Consider the following 23559-nt stretch of genomic DNA (forward strand, 5'->3'; position numbering starts at 1 on the left):
TGTGTGTGTGTGTGTGTGTGTGTGTGTGTGTGTGTGTGTCTATCTCTCTCTCCATACCCTGGCATTTTTTGCTATTTAATATCTGCTCCCTTGGACACCGGATATTTTCTGGGTGAGTGCAGGCCCCCACAGATACTGGCAGCCCCACCCTGGAACCCCAGCACTCTGCATTCCAGCTCTCAGGGTTCTGTGAGATTGCCAGGCAGGGCCAAAGGTGAACCCACCCCAGGAGGTAGGGAGACAACAGGAGCATGCATGAACTGAGGCTCCGAGCCCCTGCGTATGCTCCATTATCCCATCAGAAGTCACTTACAAAAGACAGTTTTAGAGATAAAAGTATTAAGAATTTCCAAGTGGCAACTGTATGTCACCCACCCTTGGATATGTGTGGTGATGGTGGGGGTAGGGGGGGGCTCCTTTTGAGCACAGAGCCCTGTGTGACTACATGGATGCAGGCACATGGAGCCGACCTGAGTTGGGGATTCGTGGGAGATTAATCAGGATTGGAAGGGGCTTAGCCTGTGGAGGATGCTGAAGGCTGAGTTTTGTCTGTAACAGTGGACAGAGGCCAGAGGTGACTGAGGAGACACAACGAAATTGGATGTTAGTGATTAATCTGACTGAAAGTGCATCGTGGATTTGATAGGAGACACTGTTGGCAGCTTTACCAGTTAGGAATGGAACAGGCAGCCTTGGGAAGGAGAGGAGGAAGTCAGCAGCATAACATAACACTTCCCTTTCCTTGAGGCAAACGATTAGATAGTGTTAACAGTTCCGATTCAGAACAGATGTCTCAACCCAAACACCATATTCTAATGTTCATTTCTAGTTACTGGATTTATCTCAAAAGACCCTCATCAATGTAGCATTTTCTTTTTAGGAGCCCCTTTTATAAAATTAGAAACGAGCTCAATGAGTGTTCCATATGGGCTGTGATTGTGGCTGCCATGTATTTCACTGCCAAGGCATTTTAAGTCTGTTTCCAATTTTTTTCCTCCAGGAGGTTCTGAAACTGGTGTGAACCCTTTCTTCCCAGGTACCTCCAGATCATCAGTCCCTCGATGTAAACCAGGAGCCAACTGCCCCAGTTCGCACAGCGGCATCAGTAGACAGCTGTCCCCTCTGTCTGTCACCGAAGATTCTTCTGCTCCGATTCTTGAACTTCAGAGCAGAGGATCCTCTGGAGTTTGTGGACACAGAGTCGAGAGGCAGAACAAATCAGGTATGAGGCTGACCTCTTAATAACAGTACATCCAAGGAACCTTCTAACCAGCCGTCAAAGATCTCACCATTGTCACAGAACAGAGACGTTACCTGGACGTTTAGGAGTGGTCAGGGGAAGGTTTATCAAGCAAGAGGAGACGGAAGAGGGAAATGTATAGATAGGGTCAGTCCACAACTTAGGATGGTTTGGCTTAGGATTTTTTGACTTTAAGATCATGTGAAAGCAATGTGCATTCAGTAGAAACTGCACTTTTGAATTTTGAATCTTGATCTTTTCTGGGCTAGTGATGTGTGGTACGATACTCTTTCCTGATGTTGGACAGCAGCAGTAACCACAGCTTCCAGTCAGCCATGCAATCATGAGGGTAAACAAGCTACACCCTACAGTGTAGTATTAAATGCATTTTAGACTTACGATATTTTCAAATTATGATGGGTTTATTGGGATGTAACCCCATCGTAAGTCAAGGAGTATGATTTGTACAACCTCTTAGTGTGCACAATGTAGCAGAGAAACTGAATATCAAAACCTATTGTTGAAGAGTTTAACATGGTTCAACAATGACATCTAATGGTGTTTATAAGGTAACTGGTTTTTCTCATCTTCAAGGTGTCAAAAGCCAGCATCTTTTATCGCAGCCCTGGGGTTACTAACAGCACAGTGTGCCCAGTCTGAAAAGAATAGAAACACCAGTAAAATCAAACTCTGCTCTTGCCAGTCCTTGGAGCACCTGTAGTTTCCCCAATTTTACACTTCCTTCAGGACACTTGTCACTTGCCTCCCTAATCAGCATTTGCTGATCAGTCAAGACCTTTAGCCTTTCCTCTCATCTGCATGACCACTTACCAACTCCTGGGCTACCTGAATTGCTAGATAAATATATAACTACTAGAGGCCCGGTGCACAAATTGAATTGCTAGATAAATATATAACTATATCCACGAGTTTCCTAACAAATTTATCATTTTTAACATAGCCAACTCTGCTAGGCTACTGCCCAGTATTGGTTTTTTTATGTTGGTCATCTTTATGTCGTCCCCAGAGAATGTTCTCAATCCCCGAGTCCATACTCACTTCTTCTCATCATATGACCACACCCTACCTTCCCCAAAAGAGCAAAAGAATTGAGTGCAATCAGATACTTTACTCTCTGCCTCAAAACATCTGTTCTCTTGTTGCCTACTACTGTCAATGTGGGACCACCTTTGACTTATATGTTTCTACCATTCTGCTGTTAACTCCTTTTCCTGTATCCAGGGTCACCTCTCCATCTCTTCCACTGGCATTTTTCAATTTCTCCTCCATTTGTTCCCTCAGCTTGGCCAGAAACATATTAAAATGTCCTGCAGACTTAAAAACAGTAACAATAGCAAAAACAGAAAAATAATTGGGTAGTAAAAACAAAACAAAACAAAAAAACTCCAGAACTTTGAGAAAACTGGCTTTAAAAATAAAGAGAAATGACAACTCAGGGAACACAGTTAGGGTGAGATAAACCAAGGTATAGAGGAGGCCTGAAAACCCCTTCTAGGGTCCTACTAATTTGAGAAGAGGTTTCTTTATATAAGCAAAGATATTTTTCAGAAAATGACAATATTTTTAAATGATATGAACTCCAAGACTCAAATTTTTTTTAAAAAGTGAAAAAAACGGCATCTTAAATCTTCAGAAACTTTTAATTGGCTTTAATACGTTGCAGTAATATTCTTATTATTCCAGTCATCTGCAGAACAGAATGTTCCAGTTAATTAACTATGCTGGTTAATAAAGACTTGCCCTGTCTATCATATCCACATTATAAATTTCAAACACTCTACCATTAAAAATCATATGGGACATAATTTACTCTTTCTGTAATGTTCAGAAGGCATTTGGGATATTGCAGGGCACCAAAGAAAAAAGAGAAAAGAATAATTTGAAGAGCAGCTCACCAGGCTTTCATGAATGTTACATGAAATGAATCCCATAATATAGATATTATCGCTGTTTGACAGATAAAGAAACCAAGACTGGAATGAAACATACATGCAGGGCCATACAATGGCAAGGCTGGGACTTACATGTGTGTTTCCAAATTCCAATGGCCTCTACCATCAATGTATATGGCTCCAATCAAAGTTCATAAAAATGGATGGAGTTCCTGGTAAATCAATCTCAAGGATATATGCAAAACTATAAATCTAAGCAGAATTATGTAAAAATCATGTTTAAAATAGAAAAATAAATGAATTCTGGAGACTCAATCTTCCTATAGTACCTATAGAGGGTAAAACTAAAGAATTAGCAACAACTAAATGTAGTTAGCAGAAGAACGGGCCAACACTGTGGGAGGATTTAGGTGACTATTGATGTCATCAGAAGTCCTGTCCGTGGTATGATGGTAGTGCAGAGCAATCTTTATGAAGGCAGATGTCAGCTCAAAGGGATCCTTAAAATCTCTGTAGAATCATTTCTTCTTTATGAGATAGTCCCTGAGAAAAATGTGACCTGAAATGCGATCCCTTAAGTGTCACTTCTCTTAAACCTCATGCAAGATTGTCATTCCTCCCACCCATTTCTGAAACTTCCAGTGCTTGAACAGAGTGCTCAAGCCTGAATCCCAGACAGAATGAGTATTCAGAATAAAAAGGTTGGATCCTGAGGTCATACTGACTTGGAGTTAGCCATGGATAATCTTCAGCCAAGTCTCAGGTTTTTTATCTATAAAATGGGAATGATGATACCTACTTAATTGGGTAGGTTTGTGTTCCCTTCCCAGCCTCCCAACATAAGAGTCTCTTATTCTGCCCTCTTATTAATTCTAAGTTTTTCCCCTCCACTTTCTGCATAAGCCACATGATCATAGAGGGAATTTGCACAACTGTTTTCAAGAGAAGCTATTCACTGTCCACAGTCAAGGGAGCTGGCTAACTCATACTTCCAGACTCAGCTTAATGTCATTGCATCATGAAAGTTTCTCCTGATCATCTCCCACACCACCCCGTAATAAGTGCTTGTCCACTGCCTCTGTATGGCCTTGTATCTGCCAAAGTTGGCCCTTATCACACTGTCTGAGATGTGCTTTCTGGCTTTCCACCAGGCCATGAACTCAAGTCTTTCATCTTTGAACCCCTGGGACCCAGCTAGCTAACTAGCTTCTGATAGCCTCCACAGGATTTGGTTTTCATCCTCTGGAGACCTAGATGCAAGAAACTCAGTACTGTTTGTAGGACTTGGAAGTCGTGTAGTAACTCCTGTGTTCATCCTTACTTGGTTTATAATCCCCAATGAAGAATTCACTTTCCATACTTGTGAACCCCTGCTCTCCAAATGATTATATCAGAAGGCCTTAGCTGGGATGTAGTAACTGTGTTCATCCCTACTTGGTTTATAATCCCCAATGAAGAATTCACTTTCCATACTTGTGAACCCCTGCTCTCCAAATGATTATATCAGAAGGCCTTAGCTGGGTGGAAAGCTTTATCACAGTGGGGCATTCACACCTGGCTTATTAAGCCATAGGAATGAATTCAGCAGGAGAGCCAGCAGGTTCTAGAGATGTAAAGCGAGAAACCCATCTACCTGCAATCTGTGGACTGCACCACACTCTTTACCAGGATAAACATTGTCCCCTGTTCTCCAAATAATTATATCAGAAGGCCTTAGCTGGGTGGAAAGCTTTATCACAGTGGGGCATTCACACCTGGCTTATTAAGCCATAGGAATGAATTCAGCAGGAGAGCCAGCAGGTTCTAGAGATGTAAAGCGAGAAACCCATCTACCTGCAATCTGTGGACTGCACCACACTCTTTACCAGGATAAACATTGTGCTTCAGGGAGGTACCTGCAGACACAAGAGAATCTTGCAGATAATTCTGCCTCCCTTCCCCCAGGATTCTACCACCTGAGATCTCAGCACTGGGACTCAGGGGGACCTTTTCTCTCACTTAACTTCCTGACAGGTACATACACTTATTGTTGAACTTGTTTCCCCTATCATGGCAGAAGGCCTTTAGGATTGTCACTTTCAGGTGCTTTGACTATTTTAGTGTGAAAAAAAAGCTACTAAATATTTTTAGTAAATGTAAAAAAAACACACACAAAAAAAACACTGTTCAACAAAATAGAACTCACTGTGCTCCCAGGACTACATTAAATAGTAATTTGTCCTGAGGTGGGGAATGATTTTGTGTAGTCAGGACTTCCTCTATTTTTGGGGCACATTGTTTTCCAATTTAATAGTAATCTTTGCTGCAGTTTGTTTAAAAAAATTCAGTGGAATATAACCATGAATACTTATTTCTCATTCACTTTTCTCATCAGCAGATACAAGGCTGCTTTGGGTGGGTTCTGCTTGTTCTGCCACATAGAACAAAAGAGCAGCAACTCTTCGGTACTTGCCATTCTGGAGACAGAGAGGACTCGCAAAAGAGCTGGTGGGACCTTGTGATGCCTCTTAAAAAGCTCTTCTGGGAGGTGTTACACTGCCCATGTTTGATTAGACAAAGCAGGTCATGTGACCTGCTTTGGGGCTGAAATGTGTAATGCTTTTACAAGGAAGTGCCAAGACCAAAGTCTTTGGGGCTGAAATGTGTAATGCTTTTACAAGGAAGTGGGTAGAGTGCCCTGGGAAATAGCACAGCATCTACCACATTCATGAACATTGCCATGGCCTGGATGGAAGACCAAATACATACTGTACCTTACAGACAGAGATTCTGGAGAGAGCATGAGCCAGAGTTATAAGTCTCTTCAAATGATGAACCACTGGTGATTCTGCTGCCTGCCTCTTTGATTGCTGTTTCATAACTCCATTCCCACACATTTGTATTCCTTTCCTGTTTTCAGGGGATGATGGAACACAGACGAATCCTGAGAATAGCAGCCAAGAAAACAGAATCAAGGCTCGCTGCCTGTCCTGCTCATCCGTGGTTCTGAAGGCTGTCTGGGGACTCTTGATCATCTTGTCAGTGTCATCGTCTTGGGTTGGAACCACACAGATTGTAAAAATTACTTATAAGAACTTCTACTGCCCATTTTTCATGACTTGGTTCTCAACAAACTGGAACATTATGTTTTTCCCAGTCTATTATTCTGGTCATCTAGCCACTGCTCAAGTAAAGCAATCGCCAATGAAAAAATTCAGGTAGGTTTTGTTAAATGGCCAATAGGAGGTGTTCTAAAATATATTCATGCAAATATGTATGTTTTCATCTCTTTGGAATATGAGCTGAGTTGACTTAGGGAGTATAGAGATATAGGATCTAAGGTCGGTAATGAACACTAGGAAACAGGATAATTCCTCCCCTAAAAATAACCAAGCCAAACCAACCAAACAAACAAACAAGCAAAAACAAAAAACCATTGTGTGTCTACAACATGCTCAGCATTGTACTGGTGCTTTGCATATCTTGCCTTATTTAATCATGGGGAGTATGGAGATACAGGATCTAAGGTCGGTAAGGAGCACTAGGAAACAGGATAATTCCTCCCCTAAAAAAAACCAAACCAAACCAAACCAAACAAACAAACAAACAAAAACAAAAAACCATTGTGTGTCTACAACATGCTAGGCACTGTACTGGTGCTTTGCATATCTTGCCTTATTTAATCATCATTGGTGATAACATCCACCTTTTACAGAAAGGTTAAATGACTTGTCCAAGGTCACACACTTATGAATAGAGGAACCCAGATTTCTATCCAGACCTATTTATCGTTGAAAGTCATGTTTTAAAAGAACACCCAGTGTCTCCAGCCCAGAACAAAAAGCTATATTAATAATAGAATTGTTACAAAAACATTTGCTCAATGTTCTGGACACTGTGGCGCCTAAGCCAATGAAATGACCTGATTCCCTGCAAAGGGAAGTTTGGCCTTGGAATACTTTGAAAGATGCCGTTCTTTGCTGGCTAGGAGCACATGTCTGTTGGTTTGCAAGCCATGAACTTGATAGTGCCATGGTTCTAGCAGTTTCTCTGTGCTCACCCTGGCTTCTACAGCCACACCTTGGAGCTCAGGAAGCTGGCAGGGCCCCTGTCGTCCAGCCCTGCACAGCACTCAAGCAAGGCAAAAGCAGCTTTTGGGTCAAAATTCCTCTGTTAAGGGACAGCTTCTCGGAAAGGAAAAACCCAGACCTAAGGAATAACATCCAGGACAGTCACTCTGAGCACCAAGGGAAGCAGCAGTCAGACCCCCCGTGGATGGCAGTGGGAAAGGGACAGTTCTCTACACCAGCTTGTTGCTCCTCGGCCAAATGACCATCAGTTTGCCCTGAAGGAGCCAAAAGAACCTTTCCTTCTTGCCCCAATCCCTAAAGAAAAGAAGGAATGACTATTATAATTGGTGATTATAAGGCTATTCTTAAAATCTTCACAAACTAGAAAGGGTATATCTTCAACTTCTATTTTCTATCACCAGCTTGGAGTTGCCTGAGAATGTTAAAGTCACACTGTGAGCTCGTTTCCCATGTGTGTCCATGAAAATTCAATTATAATAAATGAAAAAGAACAATTTAAAAATAAATATGTTCTGGTTCAGAGGAAAGATAAAAGCTTTATATCTATTTGTGATTGCTAAAGATATTTTGTATTTGATACCCATCAAAATAGATATGATCTTGGGGCACAAGGTACTTTTTAATAATACTATTTAATAAATGATCATAGAGAGCATGATTATCAGACAAAAATTGTCCTTATTTGAAAATACTTGTGTGCACCCATGGCGGGCGTGGCTACTGGAACGCTCCTGTGGTTTAGACACACATGCTGATACAAACAGCAAAAGTGTAGGAGGTGAAGTAGGACCTCAGAAGACCTCAGAGCAAGTCAAGTGGGTTTCATTTAACATAACCCATTTCCAAGAGGCCGCTGCTGACAGAGGTGTTTTGGCAATAAGCTTCATCTTCACCACATCTCTCATGTCGGACCAACTCTGAGTTTAGAGAGTGAAGCTGACCCTTTCTAAAACTGAACCAAGGAGCTTCTGTTGTCCAGCCGGGAAATCGTCTTTGAAGGGAATATTCCCCAGGGCCTACCTCCAGATGAGAAGCAAATGCTAGCAGAAAACTCTGAGATCCTTGATCTCGTTTCCCCTGTAGACCCATCAACACCATCGGCCAAGAAGATAACTGGGCAGAAGAAGGGGAAAATGAAATTAGTGTGTAAGACCAGGAACAGAATTTGTCCCATGGCACCAGACCCTCTCACTAGTTTCTTCTTTTCTCTTGAATAGCATGAAAGCATTCCCAGTTTTTTTTCTTATCACTAACATGGAAAGACATTTTAATCAAGGATCAAATCTCGATGGTAACAGCTGTCCATTTGGAAGTCGTTTTTGATATTTCCATCATCCCATTTATATACTATCAAGAGAATTCAGTCGCCTCAGGTGAATTTGAAATTTAAGAAGAAAAAGAAAACACAATATACTATAGTTTGAACACGAGTGTTTTCTTCAGGAAGAACGTCTCTAGAGGGAAAGATCTATTTGTCTATGTCAGGCACTGATGAAATGACATCAGAAAAGGGTCAGTAACTAGCAAGTGTGGTAAGGATGACGGCTGTGATTAAATTATCAGTGCCCCCAAGTTCTAAGCTTCAGTCCAAGTTTCTCCCCCTCTCAATGCCGCTTGTCTAGAAATTCTGATCCCATCATCCCGAGGAGAGATGCACTTTATTTGCTTCTCTGTAGAAATAGATTCTTTTTTGAGCCTTTGCATTTCTTAGCACCTTAATGCTTAAATAGCAGAAGGTTCTACACGGGTGAACTGGTGTTTGACTGGAGAGCATTTTTTATTCCTGCAACAGCAGTGACAAATGAAGAGAAGGTTGGCAGCAAGAGAGAAAGGGAAAAAGAGTGGAAAGATTAGGTAGTCAATAGCTGGGGGACAGGGTGAGCCAGGTGAAAAGAACGGTCTCTTCAGGCAAGGGTGGGGGCCCTCCCACAGCAGTGCTTTGCTTGGGGGGGCTCTGTGTGTGTGTGCTCACGTCAACCTAGCCTGGTGGTGGGCTCTGGGAAGGAGGAACCATCACTGGCTAGGGCCAGTGATAAGAAAAGACATTCTTTAATCAGAAATGGGTTTGTTGTGGTTCTCCATAAATGTGTATATTGAAGGCATTTAGTAGTTGTAAATGTTAGGACTAACCTACAACTCTCAACTCTAGCTCTCCCTGGCAGACTCTCTGGGAGCAGATCCCTTGAAAATACAGAATACAAACCGTGTGCCCAGTTGTAAATGTTAGGATTAACCTACAACTCTCAACTCGAGCTCTCCCTGGCAGATTCTCTGGGAACAGATCCCTTGAAAATACAGAATACAAACCGTGTGCCCAGGATGTTCTGAGGGAACGGCTGCTTGTTCTACGTGTGGCTCTAATTCTAGTGTCTCCGCGGTTGTAGGGTTTGAGAGTGGCCATCTATTTTCCTGTGTGTGTGAGCACATGTCATTTGTGTTTCCTTTACAAAGGCTTTGCCTTTGGGTTACTTAGTCCCTTCACTAAAGTTTTGTGTCTTTCAAGGTAAAGTTTACCTTTGGAGAATCGTGTTTTCGTTTTATGAAAATTCTTCTCTTTGGTGGTCTCCCGCATGAAACTACACAGTTTCTATGTGTGCAAATTGCATTTTTAACCTTCCTGGGATCTCTAGTTTGCAATTCCCAGCGTTCTCAGCAATATTTTCTATGAGATTTATGTTGAAGGCCACACCGCTGTGCTTAGAGCCTCGCCATGTGGTCACTTCCCCCACCATGAGGTCCTCCTGCTTCATTCATGAGACTAGCATGGCTAAGGATTACTTTGGTTTGCAATACTTTGAGGCACAATTATTTCTCTTCAGAAAATACTAGAAGAAAAACTAGTACTAGTACCTTCTGCTTCTTAGAGACTTGCCACTTTGTCACTTCCCCCACCATGAGGTCCTCCTGCTTCATTCATGAGACTAGCATGGCTAAGGATTACTTTGGTTTGCAATACTTTGAGGCACAATTTCTCTTCAGAAAATACTAGGAGAAAAACTAGTACTAGTACCTTCTGGAACCATGTAAATATATTTCATTATAAATGTGCAAACGTTAGTAACCTGTTGCTTTGAACAAGACATTTAAATTACTCTGAAGGTACAATTCTTGGCAAATGATAGTTGACCAACAGATGTCGGAATGTTCATGAACAACTGAGTGAGAGAAAAAATAAAGCCGAAATCTCCCAGTGGCAGGCCTGTTTTCAGTGTATAGTCAAATAAGCGGTTATTCTATCACTTCCAATACTGCCTGTCTGTATCACTGGCTTGAACACTTTGATTAAAATTGCCCCTTGGGCTAAATAATCAATTTAGTCAGAAATCAAACAAATCAAAGTTTTAACCAAAGTGACTGTTTTTGTACAATGAATCCAAATGATTCCTCCAAAATAGCCAAATGTTTGTATATAGCAAAGTTATATCTTGTTGAGTTTGTTTTTATTTTCTTCGTGTTTTTCTTTTTCTGGTTTAAAATGCTGAAGAAAAATTTTCTTTGTGTTTTTCTTTTTCTGGTTTAAAATGCTGAAGAAAAAAAAGAAATTAGCCAGTTGGGCAGATATATTAGAAAGAAGCATAGTGTCTTAGAAATAGTAGAATCCCAAGCCTTGTGTGTCTTTGCAGGATATTGAGGCTGAGAGTTGCAGCCTGTTCACGCAGTAGCAGCCATCAGGGTCCTGCCACCTTCTCCCCTTGGGAAAGAATCTTCTCTTTTTCAATAGCTAATAATCCCAGAAACCACACATTTCTCTATTTCTCTGGGCTTCCCTGAGATTGTTGGGCAACAGCAGAATGGCTGCCCAGTAGTCTCAAGCGCATATCTAGATAGGAGAGGCCTAGCTCTGTGCCTGGGAGATGCAGGCTCTTTTGCGTGGAACCCTTGTGGCCTGTAGGTGGCAGGACTGGGTTCAGTATGTTCCACAGATGACCAATGAGTCCTGAATGTTCTGTGCTCTTGCCTGGAAATGGATGTCAACACAAGATGTCACAAATAGTACCTGACTATTCACCTCTTTTTCTTTCCTAGAGAATGCAGTCGGATTTTTGGGGAAGATGGTCTGACGTTGAAGCTCTTTCTTAAAAGGACTGCTCCCTTTTCTATTCTGTGGACTTTGACGAACTACCTGTACTTACTGGCTTTAAAGAAGCTGACAGCCACGGATGTCTCCGCTCTGTTCTGTTGTAACAAAGCCTTTGTCTTCTTGCTGTCGTGGATCGTGCTGAAAGACAGGTTCATGGGAGTGAGGGTAATGGCACATTTGATTCAATGCGCGAGGCTGCCCTTGGTCATAAATCCTGGCATCAGGAGAGCTGCTTTGTTTCATGGAGTTTCTGTAAAACTTTCCTATTAGTTCCGAGTACAAAACGGGATTTGAAGATGGGTTAGGATGCCCAGGCAGTTGCAACATCATGAAAGGATAAAGAGATTTCCATTGGGCAGTCAGCTGATTTCAACAGGAGGCACTAAAACATGGAAAATAGGTTCTCTTTTTTTAAAGAATTAAGGGTATGATCAACTCCTTCTGTCCTTAGGAAAGAAGGTCTGAGCAAATTAGCCACAGTAAAGATTATGATTTGGTGTGTTTTTTTTTCAATCAGCATATGTTGGGATAACTCCCTCATGTTTCTCTCCCCCAGAGATGGAGTTAATTAATATCAGTGTAAGTAGACAAGATAAACAAACAGTAGTTAAAGTCACTGGTGATGGCACAGTGCTAGGCCATATATCCGTGTGACTAGTCTAGAAATGGAACTAAAAGCAACGACTTGTACTTCTTGGTACAGATTAACTGAACTGCATTAAACTTCAACCAACCACTTCAATTCCGAGTTTATTCCTTTCAAAAGTAACATGGATTTTATAAAACTGTTTTTGTATGCTTAGTCTATACTAGATTGATTGAAAGACATGCAAATTTAAGGAGTCAGATCTCATTTATATAATCTAGCATGCCACCATGATGGAAATATTGAGGAAATAATTCTTTAGAAAGACGTGTAAATGAATAGCCTTTTCCCAGAAGATAAACATCACTTAATTATTGTTCTCTGAAAGAGATGTCCATGATTGTAATCAAAATGTTATTCTTGTTGCAATGATTCCAGGGCCCTGGAATACTGACGTTACTGTCTATATTAGAAAGCTTATGATCGCCATAACCCTGAAAGCTTTTTTAAAATAGCCAATTAGAAAATTCTGGTTGTATCATTGGAGATGCTGCTCAGAAATTCAGAACTAAAGATTGACATGAACAAGAAGTAGGAAGCTATGGCAGAAGACAAGATGAGAAACTGAATCAGCCCATGATGCCATTAGAATATACCCACACATTCCACCAGCTAATCTTAGATGTGACACCAAAGGGAAGCTTCATGTTTTATACGTGGAGCACTGGTGCTGGCTGTTCACCATCAGGTACCCTGACAAGTCCTCGAGAGCAGGGACCTTCCCTATATTGCTCACTGTTCCATTCAGGAGGAGCTACGTGGTTTGTGGGGCCCAGGGCGGAAGAAAATGCAGGGTCCCCTGTTAAAAAGTATGAATAATTTCAAGATTAAACCATTAAACCAAGCAGACCATTAAACCAGGAATGGGGCTCTTCTAATCATGGGCTCTATGCATCTGCACAGGTCACATGCCCTGTGCAGGGGACAAAGTAAGGGCTCAAAAGATATTTGAAGATATAGTAAATGAACTCATGTTTATTAAATGTTTCTCTTTTCTACTTCCATCATGGATGAACCAGAGAATTTGTCAGAAGAGGGGGAAATAGAGTAGCATCTGAATACCAAAAGGAAGTCAATACATTGACTATTAGATTGACCAGTGAGAAAACCAATTGCATTAGAGTGAATGAATGCATCTAACTATGGAACTGGGGCTCAAAAGATATTTGAAGATATAGTAAATGAGCTCATGTTTATTAAATCTTTCTCTTTTCTACTTCCATCATGGATGAACCATGAGAATTTGTCAGAAGAGGGCGAAATAGAGTAGCATCTGAATACCAATAGGAAGTCAATACATTGACTATTAGATTTACCAGTGAGAAAACCATTTGCATTAGAGTGAATGAATGCATCTAACTATGGAACTTCCTGATGCAAGTTCAATGCATCAGGAGGGTCAATGTTTACTTGAGGTCTTTTAAGAAAAAAAAGAAATCTCAGCTGTGTAACATTTAAATCACAGATTTGGTAAATCTGCCTGCAGTGGTTCTCATTGGTCTAGAGGCTACAAACGATTGCCATTTTAAAATTGGTATCTGTCGTGGGTTGAATGGTGGTGCCCAATAAGGGCTCCATGTCCTAATCCCAAGAACCTGTGAATATGACCTGATTTGGGAAAATGGTCTTTGCAGACATAATTAAGGATCTTGCAAAGAGGAGATTATCCTGGATGATCTGAGTGGCCCCTAAGTCCAACAAGTATCCTTATAAGAGACACACACGGAAGAGACACACAGAAGAGGGAGAGACAATGTGACCACAGAGACAGATTTTGGAGTGATGTGGCCACAAGCCCAGGGAAACTGGGGCAGCCACCAGAACCTGGAAGAGGCAAGGAATGTATTCTCTCCTAGAGGTACCCCTGGGAGCATAGCTCTGCTGGATTTAAACTTCTGACCTCCAGAACTGACAAAGAATACATTTCTGTTGGTTTTAGTCACCAAATTTGTGGTAATTTGTTACAGTAGCCTCAGGAAACTAAACAGCATCTGTAAGTAATAAGACCTGATAGAAAAAATGTTGAGGAGTCCATAAGTAATTGTTATAAATATATACACAAAGTAAGACATCATAGATGGCAAAATGGTAAGCATTAGTGTCAGGCACGCTGGTAGAAGTCAGATACTTTTCTTGTTAAGTGACAGGAAATGCTTCTCTTCTCACTGTGAAGCATTGGGAAGGGTGTAAGCCATGTTTCAGAAGATTGTCAAGGTGTAATTTTAATGATGCCCAGAATCAGGCCAGGGAATAGGAGAAGCACCAGAACGCATTCAGCATTTTGCCTTTTGACAATCTCAGCAATTCTTTTCCCCCTAAGACATATTGAGAACATGCATAATTAGGTCATTTGAGAAATTAAAGGAGGGCAAACAGAATACTGACAGCGTAAACACAGCTTTTATTGGCCCCGTCCATAAATAATCTAAGCACAGCCTGTAAGTGCCACCTCACTTGGACTTCTCTTTTTCTAAGTAGTTAAAGGCTCATCAGATTAAAATTAATATTTCTAACTGATTCTTGAGGCTTCAGTAGTTTAGGAACAAATCATTTTTGGATTATAATTCCATTTGCTTGACCCCAAGAATGATTACATTTAAGATGAAATATATGGCCTGTTTTTTATGTCAAATAACACCGTGAACAGAATGAAGGATGCCTTAAGTTATAATATCAGTAAAGATGGCTTTACCTGGAGTAACGGTTGGCCAGAATTATCAATGCTCACATAGAAACTAATTTTGTATTATAAATAATTTACTAGTTTGTTTCTTTGGACTATTGATTGACTTATAGATGGAAAGGTAATCTGTTATACATTTAGTTTTCTGTTATGAAATCATTTCAACCAATTTTCTGGTAAACTCTGATGTGTTAGGAAACTCATAAATAGTTGCTTACAGCTGATATATGATCATCCCATGGGAATTTATCTAGTTCTTTAAAAGATCATTTCTAATTGCAAAGGTGTTGGTGAGAATCCAGTTCTTGAGCTTTGGTGAAAATGGGTGTTTTCCCATTTCCGAGATCTTTCCTTGGGTAGCTAGCATTCTTCAATCCATGAGAGGCAGAGAAACCACCTTAATAAAAAAGGGTTTTCCTTAAAGAAAACAAGCCACTGGTTTGGTTTTTCTTCTCTGTCGCTGGTATCTATTTCCCTCCAATGAAAAGTAAATGTCACACTAGAAAGTTAAAATATTTTCTTTCAGATCTTGCCCTTCCCTTATTTTTCATATTATTAATTGATTTTTTCTTTTCTTTTTTAAAATTTCCTTGAACATATGAAGAAAATTGATGGGTGGTAAATGGTTCAGCAGACCCCAGGTTTCTTTTTTTTAGCAGATTTAGGAGATGAATGCATGTCCCTTTAGCTTGGCACCCACATATTTTCTAGCTATAATTGGGTCCCTATACAGTTAACTTCCCAAACTGTGGCTCCTTTGGAGCCTTTCCTACATGCGCCAAGAACCAACTGGAGTATGTCAGTTAGAGTGAATCTCTCATTGCTTAAACTGCACTTCTCTGAATTAAAACTGGGCCCCAGAGCGCTCTAAATCAGGACACTGGAGCTGAGCTGTTGCTTATTTGTGCCAATATCATGCATTTAGATATGATTCAAGATAACCTTTCGTTTCCATCTTGTCTTTGGTTGACATTTATGCAGTCGCTGTTCATTCAGGTTAGTGCAGAATCCTCTGTCCAGAGCCTTGATGGTTCCTCAAGGAGGCAGTTGAGGATGGACAGTAAGACTCATCCTTTTCAACCCCCTCTTGGGGGAAAAATTATTTATGAATACAGGAAGTGTGGGGGCTCTGATTTATGTCCAGAAGGAATCCATAACCCCTTCATCAAGGTGTAGTCAATAGATCCACTCTATACGCCCCCCCAAACCCCCCCCCCACACACACACACACTCTTTAGTCTTTCCTTCTGGCATTTCTTTTCCTTCTTTCCATCTTGGTCTCATTGAGATCATTTTCAGATGGATTTCATTCACATAAAAATAGATGTGCATGTGTGGCAGAGAGTAGCGGGTGGGAATCTTGGTTGTAGGTTCTGCACCCCTTGGGCCTGACCAATTCTAGGGATCCACCTTCCACCTGTCACACACACAGTGGACTGCCCACCTCTTTCATTTTTCTCACTTCAAATCCTGACCAATTTCATTGGATCTGAGTAAAACAGATGGTTCTTTTCATGGAACCTAAATGTAACATGTAAATATGTTTTATGATTTCATATAGACATGGTTTCTTGAAAATACTCTATCTAAATATAATCAGAGAAAATAGGATGATCATTGGAGCAGGTCTCACTGGCCAAGCCATTGATGTGTATCTCCCCTTTGGCTGCTGACCTTTAGTCTTGAACTTGAGTACAGCCCTGCTGGCAGGGCAGCTTTGAGGCCTTTCACTTTAGAGGCTGCTGTCAGCTTGGGCCTCCCCCATGCTCCACCCAGCTTCAGGAACAGTTGACCACAAGGTAAATTAAGGAAAGATGTTGGGGTTACAAATAGAAATAGAAGCAATTAAAGGTTCATCTTAGTACCCTGAACCTTAGAAGGGCTGATATTGTTATGGAAATAATAATTCCGGAAACCATTTATCAAGGGGTAACCCAGTGAATGTAATGAGGCTGGAAATCCTCATGAAGATTCAGAAAAGGGCCAGACCCTTGCGATTTTTGAGGGCCTGAGCCAAAAGAGGGGGGGAAAGACCATACAAGAAAACAAAAACAGCCAAAAGCCAGATGCTTCTCTAGCCTTTGTCTGTACAAATGAATTCTTTAAGAGGTGGAAGAAGCTAGCTTTCATGCAGGGTCACGGGTGGTCTACAGCACAGTGAAATCACCAAATGTTAGCCTTCTGGCCATCTTGGGTTTCAGGAACAGGCTCCAACAGCCTCATGGTCCCTCCAATTGGCCCTGCGAGTTGATGCAGAGGCTCTCAGAAGGGGTTGAACCTGCAAAGGAAGGTAACCATCTCCGGAGGTGATGTTGCTCATGTGGCCTGCTGGGATAATGGGCTCAGCATGATGTGAGAGGACCGAGAGGGTCAGAAAGTTAAGAATGAGGCATTGTCAGTTTTATGGTCACTGGTTACTAACCTTCTCACGCCAGACAGATTCAGGTCATGGTAGTGGTGGGATTTCCATCTTAGTTAGACCCCTCTGGTTGGTGATGGGCTGGAACTAGAATAGGCTGTGAGAGCCGAGTGTCTGTGGAGCCAAGGTGGGTGCGAGTTTAGCACAAGAGTCCTTCATGTGCACACTCAAGTGCTTGGATGCATTTCTGTGTTGCACCGTGTGGTTGTGCACATATGAGCACTGTTGACACAATATTTAAGGCACTGGCTTCCTGCAGGCACGTTTCCAGTGTCCTGAGCCCAAGAAGAGTCGTCTGAGTTTTTCTGTTGAGAACAAACTATTAATCCTTCCTTACTGACTGATCAATTCTGAAAATGCATGTGACACAGATCTGTGCTTGTGTTATTTGTTCTCTGGAAGTTTGAAGAGTTGAACCCATGGAGCCAAGCAGTGTCACTCTGGGACCATCTGAACGACGCTCCAAAAGCAACTTCCACCCAATATTCTCCTGCATTTTCTAGATTAGCCGAGATCCCTTCCCTTAGTTCCAACTGTGTAGATAGGAAAATTTTTAAAACGTGGCCATAGAGAACTTATTCTATCGGATAGTTGTGGCATTTAAATTAAAATGTGGAAAATAATTTAACTTAGCTTTCTCCCCAGGAAACCTATACATATAACCTATAAATGATTAATCTATAAATGGCTGTTCATACCAGAGAGAAGAATTTTTCTAACATCTCAAATATTCAAATTTTCACTTTTTAGAACTTAACTAACAGTGTTGTCTGACCCCCTGAAGTGAAAAATGCTTCTCTCCATGAAGGCAATTGAAAGAGACACCGCTGTAATTGATATGTCAATTTAAGTGGCCCAGCCTAATATCTTCACAAGCACTTGAATATAAAATGTAATGGAGGTTTCAAAGAGGCTCACCATGGTTCTAACTTTGAATTGCTAAAAATTATGTAATCTTTGTCCATATCTAATTTCTACCTTGAGAAAAAATTTATAATAGTAATATTATGCATATAAATTTTTACTAATGGATGACTCAGAAAAAGAATAGTTTCCAACCAGGCCCAGATCCTGGGGATAACAGTATTATTTTCATCCCTTTCTAGACAGTGATTTTGTTTTGTGCTTTTTGTTTGTTTGTTTGGGCTGGTTGTTTTCATAATTCCCTAAACCCAGAATTATATATGATAGAATACTTTTAGTAATTTTAAATATGAAACAGCATGTGATGTTAAAGTTCATTGGGATTAACATTGTGTTCTTTTAACCCTGTTTTGTTTATTTGACCAAGAAATACAACGAATGCTTGGCCAAAAACAAAACAAAACAAAAAACCCCCCGCAAATATCAATTCAAATTTATTATCTTACAAGTTCAGTCTTACGGGGAGATCTATGTGTGCACCTGAACACTTTAACCCGTGGCCATCATTTAAACACAAAACAAATCAGAAGATGCCAGCGTCGAAAGAGCCTTTTCATTCTCTGAAATCAGACTTCCCAAAGAAACCTCTCAAATCCCTGGCTGAACTGTAAATCCACAAAACGAAGAAAATGATAGCCCTCACAGAATTTCCAGGTCTAGATACCCCCCTCCTCATGTTTACTTATGAGTCTATGGCTCCTTGTTTAGAAAATTTCCTTGACACCTCATGGTGTGTGTATTAAATTCTATTCCCCATAGTTTGAGGCATAGTCTAACTAGAACACATGCCTGGAAGCTTCAGAGAATATGATATTCACTCAGCAAGAGAAACACCTCCCATCAAGCAGCCTCCCGGATAACACTTTATGAAGACAGTTTTTCACTGCTGACACGTCGCGTCTGTTCTCAAATTCTCCTGCTGTTTTTCATAAAGGACGCTTTAGTATGGAGCTGGCTCTGAAGCCCACTGTGCACTTGCTCTTGGTGGTCATTAACAAAAGAATTGCTTCAGCAGCATCTAAATTATATGTGTCACCATTAACATACATTGTGCTGGCCTTGAACAAGTCTGCAGTTATATGTTAAAGATCTACATTTTGTTGTAATAGAGAATTCACTAATAATGTTCAAAAGGGCAAAAAAAAACCAAACATTAATCACATGTGAAAAAGCTATCTACAGAGAAATTGATTTACTTGATAATACTCAAAACTGAAGCTTGACAAAATTAATCGTCACATACGCTTAAATTTCTGACAAAGTTGCATCTTAGTTTTAAAGTTGGTGAGACTACCCTTAAAATGCCTGAATTGCTCAAGTTCAAGATAATTAAAGAAACAAGTGCAAACCAGCATTTCACAAAGGGGTGGACTCCTGTTTTAAATATACCGAGCATCATATCAATTTATAGTAAACCATTATAACTGCAATCAAACTATGAACATTTCACTTTATGCAATTAACACTCTAGAACAGTGATGGCGAACCTTTTGAGCTCGGCGTGTCAGCATTTTGAAAAACCCTAACTTAACTCTGGTGCCGTGTCACATATAGAAATTTTTTTATATTTGCAACCATAGTAAAACAAAGATTTATATTTTTGATATTTATTTTATATATTTAAATGCCATTTAACAAAGAAAAATCAACCAAAAAAAATGAGTTCGCGTGTCACCTCTGACACGCGTGTCATAGGTTCACCATCACTGCTCTAGAATAATTAAGTAAAATTATCATTCTGTGGTTTAATTTACATGAAAACAAAAGGAAGAACCGGCCTCCATTTGATATTTCAAGTGACAGTGCAAGCTTGCTCCTTATAAACTACTAGTGGCCCGGTGCACGAAATTTGTGCACTCGGGGAGGGGGGGAAGTCCCCCAGCCTGGCCTGTGCCCTGTCACAGTGCAGGAGCCCTGTGATCCATCACCCCAAAGAGGTAGGCCCCACCCACCCATCTGGGGCTCTTCGATGGATTGCCCCAAAGAGGTAGGCCGGAGCCAGGGATCCCGCCTCTGTGCTGCGTGGAACTGCGGGACCCCCAGGCCTTGCCACATGGAGCCAAGGGACCCCCAGGCCTTGCCGCATGGAGGCCTTTGCTGGGCCCCAGGCCTCCTGGTGATGGATTGTGATGGTGTGACGCAAGCCCCCAATGCTGCAAGTCCCCACCCACCCATGCCTGCTGATCAGTTGTTACACGTGAGGGTGTCACAACCATTAGCATATTAGCTCTTTATTATATAGATTATGAAATTACTCACTTCTGTTTTCCCCTTGCCCTATATGTTGTCTCTTAGCTGCATCGATATATCTCCCTAATCAAATCCTCATTATGTGGAGCTATTCAGAAACATGCATTGATCCAAGGGGCTGATTAAAATGTATGCTAAAATATTTGAAGAAAAAGAATACAGTATAGATGAAAAGATTAGATAGAACCGATTTCCTATTGACCTTATTTCACCAATATGGGTATAAATCTCTAGGAAGTTGAACTAAAAAATTACAATAAAATTATTAGTCCTTGGTTTGAATGTGAGCAGCTTTTATATTCTCTGCCTGGATGTCTCATGAGTATACCGATTTCTTGTTAATACTGACCCTTCTACAATTGAACACAGATGTACACAGGTAATTGGGTTTCAGAAAGCAATTTAGCAGCTTTCGTGAAGTCTTCAATTGCTTGCTCAGGGATATAGAGTCATCAGTTGTTTTTTAATTTATTTGCATTCTATTCGACAGATAGTTGCCACAATAATGGCAATTACGGGCATTGTCATGATGGCGTATGCAGATAATTTCCATGCTGACTCGATCATAGGAGTGGCATTTGCAGTGGGCTCAGCCTCCACATCTGCATTATATAAGGTACGTTGTGCATTGTCTTAGGTAGTCAATTGTGATTTGTATTAAGTCAATTGTAGACTTAATAAAGTAAGGAAGGACAAAGAAAATCTTGACTAGAAAAAATAAAGATGGTTTCATGATAAAAACCACTTACTGAGTACTTGCTAATGCTGGCCACTTGCCAGAAAAATTTCACCTGTATTAATGCACCCTTATGAGAAATAGTTGCTTCTCCTCGATTTCAAAGAAGGAACTGGGTTGGAGGATGCATTTAGCAACTTCCATGAACTATTCAATTGCTTGCTCTGGAATATGGAGTCATCAAAAATTTTATTTCTTTGCATTTGGTGTGTTGATATTGTTTGAATGACAGATGAGGAAACTACGGCTTTGAAACATTAAGTAACTTGCCCAAGGTCATACAACCAGGAAATGATAGAGCCAAGGTTAAAACTTGGACTGTTAACTCCAAAGCCCTTGCGCCATGGCCCCAGCCCTCCCAAATCATCAACCAGGTGTGTAGGGGCTGAGAAAGACCTCTCTTCTCTTTATGTTTCTTTAATTGCTACCAGTGGCCATTATTTTAACTCCAATTGAGGTGTTAAAAATAATAAACAGACTGTCATTTGAGAGGTTACCTTTTGCTACATATCAGCTCTGTGCCACAGAAGCTCATGTTATTAGCCAAATGAAAAGTCTCTTTTCCTCTCTGAAGGATACTCTGGGTCTGCACTAAGTCCTCACCATTCTTTCTCCCCTGGAGCTGCCTGTCATCAGTGAAACTTCTGTTCAGAGCCATTGCCCTTAACTTCAGAAGTGAGGACTAAGAGAGCAGACCTCAAAGGTTATTCCCCGAAGCTCCACATTTCAGAGCCAACTTTCTGGATGTAGCTAAAGGACTATTGCACTTTCATCTCTCTTGGTGTGTCAGTGAGAAAATTCTCTCTGAAAGGCAGAAAATGCCCTTTGCAACTCTCCTGGATGCCTGTTCTGATTATTCACCAGCCCTGCAGCGCGGAGGACACTGAGTCTATTTCCATACTGACATTTCTTGGCCCACTGATTCTGTGTGACAGACTTGACAAGTGTTCACTCAATCGCCATTAGTGTCTAACCTGCCCCCAACTGAGACTCCACTGAGGTGTCTGATGTGACCAAAGACTAGTACGTGATCAAAGTCTCTTGACTTCGTCTCTCGAATGAAAAAAAAAAAAGAAAAAAGTTCGATTAAAATTAAAAGCAATATCTGGCATTCTCCTGACTGTGTTTCAGATGGCTTCATTCAGGGAGTGGTAATATTGGCTGACATGCACAAAATTATATGTGCACCTTAGAAAAGATCTGCTCCGTTCTCCACTGTCTGAGGGTTAATAAAGGAAGCAGAGGGGTTAAAAAGCCAAGAAATATGGACTAGAGTCCTGGCTCCCTCCCGCGCACCCCCCCCCCCAAGCCGGATGTGTGACTTTAGGTTGACCACTCATGCCTCCTGCCCATCTTTCTCTGTACACAGACTTAGAACCCAGAAGAAAAAAAAAGAATTGTTAATCTGGAGAATAAACACAGTGTTTGTGAAAATATTTTAAGCTCTGAGAGAAAAGTACTTGTAAATCCAAGGCATCGTTATTATTTCTCTCAGCACATAATGACAGGCTCTCTCTGTCCAATATAATTTTCAGTATCTGTCAAAATAAGAGTGAAATGAATCCCAGGCTGGAAGGGAAGAATTGACGGCATCGCAATCGAGAAGATTTCTCAGGGTTTCTCTGCTTTTGTTTATTATTCATCCTGTACCCATCACTGGTCGTGTGCATAACACAGTGTGCAGTATCCCAGCAGTTTCCAACCCCACAAGGAATTGTTTTATGGCTTTTGCTGCTTCGTCTGAAGGCTATAAGGCATGTTCATTCCTTATCTCAATAACGCCTTAGATGTCATTGTTGAGATAAGGAATTAAGGAGCTAAGAAGATGGCAGGTAAGAAGATATGGAGGATAAACACTGGGCCAGCTAGTTCCCTGGGCAGACGAGCAGACCTTGCCTTTCTGATGCAGCCAAACCTCGGACAGTGTGGCTTAAGAGTTTCCTTCCCATTCCAGGTTATGTTTAAGATGTTTCTCGGAAGTGCCAACTTCGGCGAAGCGGCACACTTTGTCTCCACGTTGGGTTTCTTCAATTTAATCTTCATCTCCTTCACGCCCGTCATCCTGTACTTCACCAAGGTGGAGCACTGGGCCTCCTTCGCGGCTCTGCCCTGGGGCTGTCTCTGTGGGATGGCAGGCATGTGGCTGGGTAAGTGACCCCAGGCTTTGCCTTCCATTCCCTACGTCACGCGACCTTCCCTTGGATGGTTAAGTTATCATATTAGATTATTCCCTTGGGTACCTCTGTCCTCTAGTTCCCAAACTTGCCTAGGGTTGGTTCATGTTATTGAATGTTTAGAAGGTTCTTTGCGGGCTATCGCTTGATGAGATCGGAGCTCTCCAACTGGTGTGCCTCCTATGGGTTACAGTGTGAGCCGGAGGCCCAGGCCACTCTGACTACCACTGGTCTTCAAGCAGCCTCGTCATGCTTCACGATGCACTGTATAATGTTACTGTGCTCCAAGTGTGCCACACTGTGTCAGGCAAGGGAGAGGGGGCCACTCTCATTCAAGGAACTCAAAGTGGTTCAAAATGTCTGGAGCACCCGGTGCAGGCAGAATGGGGAGGAAGGAAGGAAGGAAGGAAGAAAGGAAGGAAG

The 23559-nt window shown here is 41.3% G+C and overlaps 1 protein-coding gene across 1 annotated transcript in view; it reads left to right on the top strand.

Annotated features, from left to right (window-relative positions):
- SLC35F4 (solute carrier family 35, member F4) overlaps positions 1-23559 on the top strand; it is a 173728-nt gene that overhangs the window by 145232 nt on the left and 4937 nt on the right. The window contains exons 2-6 of the mRNA XM_014528595.1: positions 1037-1222; positions 6053-6350; positions 11250-11469; positions 20717-20842; positions 22917-23109. Of these exons, the coding sequence (XP_014384081.1) occupies positions 6247-6350; positions 11250-11469; positions 20717-20842; positions 22917-23109 (643 nt within the window). The 5' untranslated portion in view covers positions 1037-1222; positions 6053-6246. The remainder of the gene's footprint in view (positions 1-1036; positions 1223-6052; positions 6351-11249; positions 11470-20716; positions 20843-22916; positions 23110-23559) is intronic.

Source organism: Myotis brandtii, unplaced genomic scaffold, assembly GCF_000412655.1.
Source record: "Myotis brandtii unplaced genomic scaffold, ASM41265v1 scaffold640, whole genome shotgun sequence".
NCBI lineage: Eukaryota > Metazoa > Chordata > Mammalia > Chiroptera > Vespertilionidae > Myotis > Myotis brandtii.